Raw genomic sequence first — 14480 nt, 5'->3', positions numbered from 1 at the left:
GTTTACCAAACTATTTGCATGCTTTTCCCACCAGCGTTCGGCGTAACCTTCAACGCGATGTGTGTACACTCCTTTTTGCTCCGAAGGCAAACCGCATCCTTTACGAAAATTCCAACCAAAGCGTGTTGTATTTGATGAAAAATCAAAAATTGGCAAATCTTTTCACCGAAAAACCGCAGCCGAGCAATCAGTTATGCAGATATAATTGAACCTTTCTTAATTTTCACTGAACGCCAGCAGGATCGATCAACTTTTGTGTGATTGTTGTTTTTTAGTGTGTTGTTTTCTTTTTCTATTCAAATGACAGTGACATTCTTTATGACGATTTAGCTGTTGGCCGTGGTATATAAACCTTGGCAGGTTTTTCAATGTCCTATGAATTTATTTCAGCCGGGCAGTTCAGAATAATGAATTTGAGATTTCATTTTGTAACACGAAAAGTTTAGTATAATTTAGTAAGTAAACCTGATCATTCCATTCCGCGTGAAGGCCATGTTGTTTGTCGTAGGCCTAGATGTGTGAATAACAGATTCAATCTAGTTGTCAATGTACTATACCCAAGGTAAACCAATGCTGTGTGTTCCCAAGAAGGGAAGGTAAAACGAGCCGCTAGAGCGAGTCGCCAAAAATTGTCTTCGGCTAAACTCATTGGTTCCTGTTGTCCATCCTGTGTAGTATAAATTACAAGGCTAACTAACATGTAAAAGTAAATTACCTTGCATCCAACCTGCATAATTAGTTTAACTATTTTTTTAACAAGCCGTTAGCGTTCAAACAATCAAAAAGAATACATGCGTCGCCCTTTGCATAGCTTAAGGCGCAAATCCCGCGCCTAAAGGCGCGGATCTAGGCCGAGGCCTCATTTACCCTTTTACCGAAAGTTAAATTAAATTTAATATTTTTGCTAGGTGAAAGCCTATCTGATAAATGAGGCACCCTGTATAATCGATTTCGACATTTTTTGATAGGACAAACCAAGATTGATAAGGAATGAGGTTAGCGCAAACCTATTATCATTAAAATCGTTCTGTTGAAAGTTAGTTCAAAACTAATTTAAAAAAATGGCAGTTCTGGATCACCGTGCATTTTATCGAAAAACTATTGAGAGCGCTCTTCGGTGCGAAGCCATGAACATTTGAACTAACTGTCAAATTTTCCCAGTCGCTATGGTGACCTCCCTCTTTAACCGATCTTGGTTAAAACCCAACCTTCATTTTGAACTCTACGAGTGCGGAATCACTTTTGTTGGTATGTCGCGACGGGTTCGGTCGTGCGGAAGAGTTTACCGGCATCGAAAAGAGAAGTGATAGTAAACGGCAGGAGTAGAGAAAAGTGGAGGATGCGCTCGTAGTGGATGTGCATTAGAAAGCGGCGAATAGTTGTCTAGAAATCATTCGTATCCGAATGCCACGGATAAAAGTATTCAATCAACCATTCCATCATTCATAGGACGTCCCAGGTCGCACGTTCCAGTAATTATGGTAAGAGACTTAGTAGGCAGGACCCGGCTTTCTTCGTACGATGGTGTGATTCCGTTGCATTTGAAATTTGTCACACAGGCCGAGCAACTGTACACCGCTGAGGATGGCAGGATGCGGCAGGAGGTGGAGCAAATGCTCGTCCGATTCTACCAAATCGACACGACCAACGCGGAGAAGAGAAAGCTCGATGCGGATCTACAGCACATGCGGGACACGGTGTTTAACTGGCAGTATTGTCTCGACAACTTGAACACTTTCCAGAACCAGTACCTATGGTTTTTCGGCTCGTCCACGCTCGAGTCGGCGCTGCACAAATACACATCCCTCAGCGCGGCCGAAACGCAGCGCTTACGCATCGGCCTAATCAAGCTGCTGTCAAACTATCCGCTGGACACGCCCGCCCTGAAGCGCGATAAGGTAGCGCAAATCCTGTCGCTCGTCGCCAGCCTGCAGTTCCCGGCCGAGTATCCCGAGTACATCGATCACATCCTGCAGCTGCTGAACGAGCGCTTCCCGATCGGGCTTGCGCTCGCGCGGGCGTTAGGCGACAGCATTACGCAGGAGAAGTACGTCGTGTCCTACGCGCAACAGCAGCAGTTTAAATCGAACGTGGCACCTTTCATTCCCCGACTGCTGCGCGCACTCGAACCCTGCTGTATGCACTATCTTTCCAGCGACTGCAACGGACCACCTGCAGCGTTCGGGCCGATCGCTCTGCAGCAGTGCACGATCGAGCTGTTGCAGATGCTGCAACAATACTTCTCTTGGATCGAGCTGAGCAGCGTCGAGCCGTGGCTGGTGCAGTGCCTGATCCGACTGAGCCTGGTGCGAGCCGGTCGTGAGACGAACGACGTGTCCATCTCGGCTATGCTGGCGCTCACAGAGCTGCACTACCGCCAGCAGGTGCTAGCACCGGCCACCTTCGTGCTGGTACTGCAGGGTGTGACCGAGCTGCACAGTCAGCCTGATTTGCCACTGGACGACGAGCTGTACCAGGACAAGCTGAACGATTTGACCCAGTGGAGCGCGGCCCGGGGCCTAGAGATGAACAGTACACTCAACTGGGAGGAATTTTTCGACGGGTTCTACCAGTACACGTTTCGTGCGACCGTCCCCGCCACGTTTATTGCCCGGCTCAAGGTCTGGTCCTTTCTGCTCTCGATGTACAGCAACCGACTGGTGAGCAGCGCCAACCCAGCGCTTAAGCAGGTGCTCTCGGACGTGATCCCAGTGAAGTTGGCCATGGCCACGATGGAGAGGATGCTCTATCAGAACGACACGCAGCACCAGCTCGAGCAGCTGATGGACGAGGAGCTGGAAGGATCTGAGGTGACATGCCCATAACCATCACCACCACCGCCACAAACCTTACCTCATTTTCGGTTGTTTTAGGCCTCGTTGTGTGGCGCAGAAAATGCCATGCTGTACTACTATAATCAGTGCATGAACGTGGTGGAGTTGGCCGCACTGCTTGCGCCCGAGCAGATGCACGACCTGGTGCTGTCGCAGCTGATCATGAACGACAGTAGCCCGTACCGGCAGGGACTGCACATACTGAAAACCATCGCCACCACGCCGGACAGCGGGTTGGCGGAGCTGCGTGCCAAGGTGGACGAGCAGCGGCTGCGGGTGTACTTTCGCGACTTCATACCGCTCGACCAGATACTGGGCCATCTGTGCCCCATGCTGTTCACCAAGGTTCCTTCGATGGTGACCATGGTGGGCTGGCTAGCGCGGGAGCAAATGGAACTGTTCATCCTGCTGAGCGAAAGCATGCACCCGGCCGATCGGCTCTACCACCGGTTGCCTAGTGATCTAGCGCAAGACTTGATTGCCGCGTAAGTAGAGTGAATAATTATCATCGGATGTATTATGACTACACACTTTGGTCAACACGAAAATCAGCTAGATCAAGTGTTCTTTTGTTTGTCAAAAATAAGCACATGTTTGTTATTTAAATAGAAATGTAGAGGTGAAAATCAGGGCATTAACAAAAAAAGACAAACTTTCGTCGGTGATAAGAAAAAAGTTAACCAAGCTAATTGAATGAAGTAAATTTTATTGTAAAGATACATCTTTCAAGTACTTTCAAAAAGTATTCCGAGGGCCAGTAAAGCGGCCTTACGGTCCTTGGCTGAAACTTCCGCCGATAGCCGACAAAACCAGTCATGTTAGGATGTTTTTCAGTTGTTATTAACATGAACATTCATGAACAAATGCTACTCCGTTTGGACTTTAAAATGTTGGAATAGGTCCTACCTGTAATGTTGTAAATGGTTCAATACCTCCGATGATATTTGGACATGATTTACTGTAGCAAGGTGTATCCAAACCTCTGAATCGTACTCTTTATTATGGTTTCTGATAATGTTGCATACTTCCGGAAGGCAGTGTACACTATACACCTCTCCATACGCCATAGTCTTGACAGGCAAACCTTTCTCGCTGGTTTTCAGCCACGATAGGGCGTTCTATGGGAGTTAAGGAACCCCAAAACATTTTTAATATACTTTAACAAGCTTCAAAGGTAATGTACCAGGGGTTTTTACTGCTTGTCGCCGTCTGGCTATACATAATCTTTGGTCACGTGGTCCGCGATAAAGCTGGATGTTTTAACATACAATCAAACGTAGTTGATTTAATGTTTTGGCTACGGCCGATTCAATTTAAATGATGCAGTTGTCAAACTTTTTCTTGCAGTAAAACAAATGCTACTCTTTATATTGCTTTTAACGGAAAGTTTCTAGAGTTTTCCGTTTTCGCATGAAAAGTCGTTAAAATTTGTCTATTTTTTTAATGCAAACGTTACACTAATAAATCTTAGATATAATGGATTATTTCAGTTAATATAATACTTTCGCAATCCGAATGTTTGTTCGTATGGTAACATACTTCACCAGAAACTTGCACAGTTGATTTGATTGTATTATTCTTCATTAACGCATGCATGCATTAACCCTTCCGTTTGTTTGCTTTGCTTTCACCCGCAGCACCGCACAGATCCTGAGGACGTTCCGCAGCTTGCTGGGCAGCGATGCGGCGTCCAGCGTGCCGTCAGTGGTGACCGAGCCACAGCTGCTGCAGCTGCTCGGGCAGATAATCAAGCAGCTATTGCCGACGGATCACGCTCGCTCGGACGACTGGAAGGTGCTGACGCGCACGTCCGCCAACACGCTGCTGTACGTGGCCAAGCTGGAGCTGGTGAACGCCCGTTGTCTGTACGAGCTGCTGCACGGCCCGCTCACGGTCTCCCGCCTCACGCATCTCGACCACCCGACGGCGCAGGACGTGCGTCTAGCGATCATCCACAGCCTGCTGTCGCCGTGGTACGGCAAACTACTGCACGCCAACGAGACGGTCGTCGAGATCCGCGTCGCCCCCGCCGCTGCCGCCGGCCCGCCGAACGAGGCGCAGGGCCAGCTGGCACAACGTTGCGCCCTACTCACGCAGTACGTGCACCTGCTGGCAAGCGAAACACTGGCAGTCGGGCCAGCCGAATGGGGGGCGCGGGGGGCGCACGAGCAGCGCGCCAGCGTAGAGCGACTCGCAGCCGAGATGCAGCTGCTGGCCGAGCTGCTCGAGGGCTTCCAGTCGCTGGGCACCGCCGCCAAGGGCATGCTGGCCGGTGCCTTCCACGACGTTATCGATAAGGTATGATATGCTCACTTTTTATCATTTATATTAAGTAGAACATGTGGTACAATAATTGTAAAAATATGTAAAATAATAATATGAGTTGTGACTCCAACACTCAAATAATTCATGGACGTTGAAGAGCTCACCTTTCAATCCAAATGTCTGAGAATCTGGTATTGTGTTTCTACATACTGTGCGAAACTACACATTTTAAGTAAGGAATCAATTTTAGACTAAACTTAAACTTTCCCTAGTGTTATTCGATTGAAAAGTAATTTATTTTTCAACTTTCAGCCGTATTAAAACTGAAAAACTACTTTTGGTCAAATATTTGAGAAAGACAGAGTTAGTAGAATGTTAAGCATTATTACTATATTTGGAAACGTCCAGGACGTTACTTTCACTAACCCATGTCCACAATCCTCAAACTATGCTGAGAATGTTTTTTTCTTTTCAATAAACTCTTCACACTGACCTCTTTATTCTACGTTAGTTCTTCAATCTGTTAAATTTTAATCCTAAAACCGCGAAAAGTTGTTTTTTGGTGACCTTTTCTTCAACCAAACTACAATTCAGATAATTCATTCGTTCTCACATCTACATTTATTTATTTATTTATTTATCCCAAAAATACACTCTTTTGGGATTCATATCCCTATGGCGACTAGCACTTGAGTACAATAAGTAGAAAAGTTGGTAGTGTGGCGACTCGCATGCCTTTTAATTACTTATCCACTCTTTTAGAATTCGAATCCCTTTTAAAAATTCATATAAAAAAGGAGTTAGTAAAAATATCCGTGAGGATTTAAATCAATCAATTCCGTGATAAGATTCTACTCACCCCAGAATGAATGATTGAGTTGAATCTTATTAATGAATAATTGATTTAAATCCTAACGGATAGTTTTTGTTACTCCTTTTTTATTTAAATCCTTAACAGGGATTCGAATCCCAAAAGAGTGAATGAGTAAAAGAGTTGCTAGTCGCCATAGAGATTCGAATCTCAAGTGAAGATACGAATCTCAAGTAGCGATTCGAATCCCAAATAAGGAACCGATTCCTAAGAGTGAGTAAAAGAGTTACTAGGCGCCATAGAGAGTCGAATCTCAATTTGAATCATCGTGATGGTTGTTCAGATTGATTCAAATCTTTAAAAAGAGTTGTTATTCTCATCACTGGTATGCACATCTCTCTAATTGAAATGTTTCCCGGTGCGTTACAGGTGCTGCACGTGTACGAGGTGACGCAGGGCCACGGGTTGGCGGTGAGCGGACAGGAGACGGTGGGCCTCACGCCGGAGCTGATGGTGCAGTTCGCGCACGCCGCCATTCAGTCGCTGCAGGTGCAGCTCGGCGAACCGTTCCTGCAGCAGGTGATCCAGCTGTTCATGCGGCAGGCGCGGGCCGAGGCGCAAAGCCGGCAGCACCTGCGCGCCCTCCAGGCGCTGCTGGGCATCTTCCGGCTGATCGTGGAGCAGCCGGGCAACCGGACGCTGATCGGCGACATCGTGCAGCTGTGCGTGCAGGACGTGCTGCCCGTCGCATTCGCCGACGAGCACCGGTGCGGGTTCGGGTCCCGCTCGGACAACCTCAGCGCGCCCCTGTTCCAGCTCTTCCACGCCCTGCTGCGCGACCGCTGGCGGTACTTCGTGAAGGCGCAGCTGCTCGCCACCGCAGCTGCCGCCGCCCAGCCGACATCGGTGGAGAACGAACGTCAGTACCGGGCCATTGTGGAGGCGTACGGGCGCGTGATCACGACCAGCCAGGACAGCGACCTCGTCCAGCAGGTGCTCGAGTCGCTGCAGGCGCTGAACGAGCGCTGCCGGCTGTTCCGCGAGCCACTGTTCGCCGGCCACTACCTCGCGTCGTTCCTGCACGCCGTGCTCAACCTGCTCGTCACGGTGGAGGGCAAGGCGCACCACGAGCTGCTGGTCGCGCTGCTGTTCGAGCTGGCCAGCGCCAACCGGCGGCACTTCTACGATCTCCTCTTCACCAGCGTGTGCCACACACTCACCCCGGAGCTGCGGGATAAGCTCTGCCAGTGCACGGTAAGCCTTCTCGTCTCGCTTCCCCGAACGCTATGATATTGAAACTCATTTCTCTCCACCAGGATCTGCCGACGTTCACGCAGCATCTGAACCAGTTCGTGCTGACTGCCCGTTCGTCGGCCCGTGCCACGATAGCACGCCCTGCTAACGACTCAACCCTCTTCTAAGCCTACAACTCGAAGACATGCACCATCACCAGACACAGTGGCACACCTTTAAGTCGTGTCTACCATACACACGGATAACACATTCGCATGGGTATCAGGCCGAGTGGTGTAGCTCGCATTTGTACGCAATCTACCTCCCGGATGTAGCTGATTAGGGCTACACCACCGTACACATTGCAGTACCAAACTCGATACGCGAATCAGTCAACCTCGGAAAGCGCACAACGGCGAAGCCAATGGAGCTTCAACATTGCAAGAACATGTGTTGTTCTCGCATAGCGTAACTAGTAGTAGTAGTAGTAGTAGAAAAGGAAGAATAAGAATAATGATAAAGAAGAAGAAGAAGCCGAAGAAGACATACACACATACTTACACAACCAACATACGGGGCTGGGGGCATGCGACACCACCAGGTTTCGGGCACATCGCCATCGGCCATTAGTTAAGCTATTTAGCGGCGCCGTGATATTATTGTTTTACATTACATACGTGTCTCATTGTTTCTTGTTTTGTGTATAAATCATCGACATACATCTTATGAAAGCTGTTTCAAAAAATAAAACTATGATTTTAATCAAATTATAAATATTTGTCCCATTGACATTCGGCAAGGAAAGGGGAGGAAGAAGTCAAGGAAGGATGTGCATCAATTCATCCGTGTATTGGTGAGGTGAAAATCAGCCTCAACAACGACTTCGATCGAATCGGGCTATCAATTTTCATACACAAGTTGGGTTAAATGCATCGGGACAACTTTTCAATTTCTTTCTCCCACTCTTTAGCAATTTGTTTCTTTCCTTAGCATCAATTCAAATAATTTATAATCAATACAATGCAACTCACATTGTTAACATGTATGTTTAAGAATGTTCGTTTGGATGTTTGGTAACGAGATCGTCTTACAATCGTCCAAATGAAATTATTTTTTTACACCTGTTTTTTTTTCTCGTAGATTCCAACTAGTTCGAAGAAATCGGTTCGGAATTGGATTCTGGAACTCGGTTTCTGGTCGGGAAACCTAAGGATCTTTTGTTTGTTTTTTTTATGCATAACATATTTTATTATACTCTTTTCTCTCATAAAATACTTTTTGTTCTCTTAGAATAACAACATTGTTTTTTTTTGTTTAATAGGAATGTCTCAAGATGATTAATTATATGTATGCGTTACTTGTTACATATCTGACGTATAATTGTTTTGTTTTCTTGTTCCATGCAAGTGTGCTTCCGGTTCTGTGTTTTTTTTTTTTTGTTTGTTTTTCCTCCTTTTGCTGTGAATGCTCCGTTTTACTCCGCTCCGCATCTAGTTCGGCTGTAATTGGTTCGTTACTGGTTTTGTTTTTTTTTTTTCTTCATTTGTTTATGTTGCAAAGGTTTTGTTCCTTCCCAACTCGATTTTCGTTCCGGGCACGCACACACACATACCATCAAGGATCAACACTCAAAAACAACGGTCGAAACACAGTGGAGTTCCCTCCAAAATGGCATAGCGTCCGCAGCTTCGAAACATTTGTTTCCCTTACCACTTCCACCTCCCTCAACTCCCATCCGTCTGAAGCCGGTTTGCCGCATTTCTTTCCCCTAATTGGGTTGTGGGAAAATGCGGAAAAACAATCCTATCCCCGATCGGTTCCGATCCTTGATCTCCCCCAGAATAGGACACACCGATGTCGATGTCGAAGTACGTCGGGTGTGTGTGTTTGTGTATGAGTGTGTGTACGGGGATGTAAGGACAAAACTGTGAGCTAGAGAGAGTGATAGAGAGAGAGAGATGAGGGGAAAAAGCTGGGATTTGTGTCCCTCGCGTGTTGGAGGAGCAAAATATTGAGCATACAAATTTGGGATAACAAATACACACACACACACATAAACACACACACACGCGCACACATACATCAAAAGTCAAAAGGATTAGCAGCTAGTAGTACCATAGAGCACTGGAAACCGTGTTGCTGCAGATAAACGTTCTCTTCAGCCCAGCCAAAAAAACAACAAAACGATGTTTGACATCGAAAGAGAGTCCTTCGAAGTGCCCGGTACAGTTTCCCACAGTTTGCGCACAACTTTCTTTAAACAGATCCTCAGCTCCGAAGCAGAACCAACTCGATCGATTTCACCCTGAGGGCATGATCCATCTCTGATGAATATTTTGTTGCCGACGCTAGCCCGTTTTTTTCGTTTCTATCCTTCTATTATGCTCTCTCTCTCTCTCTCTGCAGCAGGATGGTTCATTTTCCATCTGACAATGATATTTGAAAAAAATATATCATTTATCTTTATGTAATGTATGTATGTACGCATCTTTTTCTTCTAAGTGGCCAGCACTTATCCCAGTATCGCATTGTTTTTTTGTTTTCGTTTCTTCGTTTTGTTGTGTTTTATAATAATCATTTGTTTTCTCGTTTTGTTGGTTTTCTTTTTTTTAAACCAAACAACAACAAAAAAAAAGAAGCGACAGAGTGTACATCTACTACTACCCTACACGCTACGCACTGTTTGATCACGCTTTTCTCACCTTTCCCGCTTGCCAAATAGGATGAATGTTTTGTGTGTGCCTGTGTGTTAGCAAAGATATTGGTGTGGTGAGGCACCGACAAGTTTTCAGAAAATGAGAGTTGAAGTAATGATAACAATAATAATAATAATAGTAGAATTAGTAGTAGAAGTAGTAGTAGTCGTAGTAGTCGTAGTAGTAGTAGTAGTAGTAGTAGTAGTAGTGGGAGTAGTGTTATAATAGTACCATTAAAACATCACACTTATCTCTTCCTGTTTCCTGCCTACCATCATTGTTTTGTTATGTTTTCTTCTTTTGCTTTTGCACATGTATCTTTTTCTTTTGCACTAAATATGTTTTTAGCCACTTGCACATTCCTCGTGATGGAGAGCACACTGAACATTGAAATGTTTTTTTTTTGTTTGTTTCTCGTTTTCATTTTCATTTTCATTTTCTTTTGATTTTCTTTTTTTCTCGATTTTTAAGTCCATGACACACACGCACACACACACACTCGCTTTTGCTAGCGAGGTGAAAGTATATGAATATATATCTATATATATATATATCTAAGCTGTTGCTACTATTTTGCCTTACGCTAGGGGGTATCGCCCTCGCATCGATTTCCTGTAGCGGTAGTGCTTTCGCTTCCGATTTATTTGCCCTGAAGCCCCCCCCCTCCCCCCCTTCCCTCTCCCCCTGTCCCTCATTCGGACACCTTGATTGTGCACTATTCTAGTAAAAATATTCGTTTCTCTTCTATTTAAAATGCATAAGTCTGTACCGTGCGACATTGGTAGCCGTATTAGCCGCAGGTGTCCTGCCCCTTGGGAAAGCGGAGACAGGAAGGGAGGGTGGGGGATGATGGGAAAATGTGTCATGCAGGCAAGACAGGGAGGGTTTTTCCGATTCTCCGATCGCCCGTACGTATTCCGGGTGGTAGTGGAGGTTTATGAAATTTACCAAAGGATATGCGCGTCTCGCGTGTGTACGTTTGTTAGTGTGCGTGTGCGTGTCGATGCAAGTGTCAGTAAGTCTAGCAGATTCTATCTGGCTCCATTTTCTCCATCTTTCTATCCTGTAACAAGTTCAATAGGAAAAGTTTTTAAAATGTTTTTCTTCTTCTTTAATTGAATCTTCCATTCCTTAATATCTACTGTTTTCGTATCTGGGTTTGTGTTTCTCCCAATCCTTACAACCCCCCCCCCCCCCCTCAATCCCCCCTTCCCCATCTTCACTTATAATCAATTCCACTAATTTTCCTCATCCTTCTCTCAAACCTACCTCCTCCACGGACCTACGAATTAATTAATTTCCTGCTTGAATGTGTTTATGTGTGCTTCTGTTGCACATACAAAAAACCAAGGAAACTACCTGGGCTGCTTAATATCTTCGTCATCTCTCTTCTTGGATTGCACTCCAAACAACACACAAACGCGCGCATACACACACACGCACGCAATCACATTAGTTGTACACTTGAAATGAAAGTTACACCATTTCCTTCCTCGAAGTTTGTTCTCGTTTTCGTTTCGTTTAGTTTTTGTTTGTTTACCTCTTCCCTCCCGCTCTTTCTCTCCTTTCCCCCCTGACTTCATCGCCTTGCAATGTGTAGTTGGTTTACCTATTTCATTTTTTCTTGTAATTGTTTTGCTTAACGGTGACTGGGCGCCTCCATTGCATGTACTGCCCTGCCATGCAATTGTAAAAGAATCTACACCGTCGTGTTTTCCTTTCTCTGTCCTTCCTGAAGCTGGGATGCTGCATCCGTACGATGTAAGCGTTACACGTTTACACACCGTGGTTTCCTATTTTCTTCTTTGAGTTTTGTTTTGTTTTGTACGTTGCGTTACCCTGAAACTGTCATATCACTGGCACGGGGAAGCCTTCTAAAAACCCAACGCTCTTCACCTGCTGTTTGCCTCTTCTTGCCGCCCCGTTTTCCGTACCTCCCAAGAGCACTGGGAATATCTGATAAATCTATGCGCGTAGTGGTTAGCTGTATTGGTTGCGGTGCTACTGTTAACAGTTACGGGCGTTTGAGGGTGGGGGGGAAGTGGATCAGGATCAGGGTTTGAACCTGCCATTCCGGTTCACAAAAACACTTTTACTAATTGGCTAAGTGCACACACTCACTCTCACAAACACTCCAACACACATACACGCAACGGATGGAGAAGGCTAATTGCTAAAGCACAGACATGGTAGGTGAGCAGGGTTTGGGATGGGGGGGGGGTTGGGGGAAGGTACACACGGGCAGCGATGGAAGCGGACACAGATAGGTACATCATGCGCATCTCTTAAACCTCAACGTCAACTTATCCTTCGTTTTGAGCAATCCAGTTATAGCGTCTAAAAAAGCCCCATCCCTTCCCCACTCGTTTTGGGTGTGGGAAGGCGGGGAGGGAGGGGAGGGGTAGGGGTGAGTTGGGCGGCAGGGCCGGTAGGTTTTGAGGTGGCACCGTTCGTGGCCGCTAGCTAAAAACAATTTACTATCCGCGCGATATCGGACCACGTCCGGGAGTCCCTGAAGCGTTAAAAAGGTTATCGTCCGCCAACTCTTCCTCGCCGTTTTCGTTACCCTGTGTTAGTCGTTATTTGCAACTTCCGCTTGCGCTTTATATGATCCTCGTCCTCGTTCTACAATTAATTTAATGTGTTTGTTTTGTTTTGCCATGTTCGCCATTTTTGCCTACGCACCCCACGCGCGCGAACATCGTTGAAACTAGGTTTCTCTGTTTAAATATTAAATCCGCATCTCTTGGTATGAATTTCAAACACAACGGTACGCCCAACGACACATCTTAAACAGCTTTGTTTTTTTGCTAGATACATTTTAGACGGAATATTTCGTGACAAAGTCGGTTGCTGTGCCCCCACGTTGTTTTATTTATAGTAGTATTCTGATCAATTCTGTGTTCGTTTTCTGCTAACTTACGAAATAACTTCGCCACACGATATAATATGTATATTATATATATATATATATTTTTTTTTTTTTTGTTAATATATATATATTTTTTATAAATCTTTATCACCATCAATCGTTGATAGCTAAAGCTTTGATGAACTCACACCAGTAATTTGTTTTACTTTCTTATTCTTTGCAACAACATCGACTCCCCTTCCATCCCACACTCCCCCCAATCCCTCCGCTCTTCCACCACCCACAACAACCCCGACGAACCACCCTCTAGACCCCCCACACACTCCCACCCATCCCTCCCAGTAGGCCTGCCATTTACTGTTCATCAACTCTTGTCATCAAATCAGAGGCCTCCTTACAACCCCACCCCCCCCTTTTTTCTCCTTACACTCGCGATAAAATCACTCGCCAAGCAAGTTCGTTAAAAGTGTGCGATACCCAAACCACTCCCTCCATTCTCCTTTCCACAATATTGGAAACCAAGAAATAAAAAACCCGAAGGGCAGGGGGTAGGCTTAGCATAAGGTGGCGGGTAGGGCGGAGGGGGGATATGAATTCATCTGCACCTCCTCCGGTCGTGCGTCTGTCTGTGTGGGAAAGTGTTTTTTTCCGGTCCGGTGTTTTTGTGTGGTTATAGTAGGAAAAGCTCGCTCATTTCACTCTGCTGATCGCAGCATCATCATTTTCAGGAGGATATATCCTTTAAAAGGTACTCGCAACCACACCATCGAATGTTTTTTTCTTCTTTTCTTTTGCTTATACTATGCATGCGTGCGTGGGCCCGGCCAAATCCTGTGTCATGGTCAACAATGATCTCTCCTCCTTCAAAAATATACCAGCCATTTCTCGGCTGCTTGCTTGCCTTCTGCCCGCGGATTTGTTTGTGTTTGTTTTCTTGATACGAAAAATATTAGAGACAAAGGTTCCGTTTCCACATCAATCATTCGCTGTCTATATTCGTACAAAACAAACGGTCGGTGCTAATTGTGCGCGCGCGCATTTTGAATGCATATATAATAATATATACGTTGTTTTGTTGATTCTGTTCGTTATTTGTTTTTGTTGTTTTTTTTTTGTGAGTCAACTAATTAGTTAACTGTAAGTAGTTAACTTTCTTTTTCTTGATTCCTATATCTTTCGTGAATAATTCATTTCCCTACTGGCTGCAGCTATCCTTTCCCATTATCTCCTGGCGAGGCGACACGGAACTACGTTCGACGTCTTTCCATTGACTTTCATCTGACGTAGTTTCGGTTATTGTTTTTCCTTTGCTCACGCGTACAATAATTATATTACGCAATTACACTCCTCCTTCCTTAAATACATGCCGAACGCCTTTTTTTACTTTGGCTGCAAAGGTGCGATCTGCTTATCTGTAAATGAAAAAAAAAACCAACAAAAACTGTAATTCATTCTATCTTCCTTTTCTGCGCGATATTTTCCCAGACTGAAATCAATTCATCATGCATTCCTTTTCGTTAAAGTTTCACGCAGTCCCTTGCATCTCAGGATTATAAAATTATTTCTTTTCCTCTTTCACGCTTTCTCTCTGTCTATGTTCATAATCTGCTCATGCCAAAGAGCGCATTCGTAAACGCGTTGGACAAAAAACAAAACGGAAAACAATCTTACAAACTACCCAAACCTCGCGCGGCTTTTCTTACGTACCGGGAGCCGATGCCCCCTCCCCCCTCCCCCCGCCCCCTCCAAACCCGTCCAAAAACTCCACT

At 45.4% G+C, this 14480-nt stretch overlaps 1 protein-coding gene across 1 annotated transcript; it reads left to right on the top strand.

Moving 5' to 3' along the window:
- Nucleotides 1–1282: 1282 nt before the first annotated feature.
- Nucleotides 1283–7362, top strand: LOC131290344 (exportin-6-A). Its single transcript, XM_058319493.1, has 6 exons — nucleotides 1283–1481; nucleotides 1560–2810; nucleotides 2874–3319; nucleotides 4472–5132; nucleotides 6340–7164; nucleotides 7227–7362. The coding sequence occupies exons 1-6, from the start codon at nucleotides 1479–1481 to the stop codon at nucleotides 7329–7331; spliced, it is 3291 nt and encodes a 1096-aa protein (XP_058175476.1). The 5' UTR covers nucleotides 1283–1478; the 3' UTR covers nucleotides 7332–7362.
- Nucleotides 7363–14480: the final 7118 nt, after the last annotated feature.

Source organism: Anopheles ziemanni, chromosome X (assembly GCF_943734765.1).
Source record: "Anopheles ziemanni chromosome X, idAnoZiCoDA_A2_x.2, whole genome shotgun sequence".
In the NCBI taxonomy this organism is placed as follows: domain Eukaryota; kingdom Metazoa; phylum Arthropoda; class Insecta; order Diptera; family Culicidae; genus Anopheles; species Anopheles ziemanni.
This window is presented reverse-complemented; position numbering and strand designations above follow the sequence as displayed.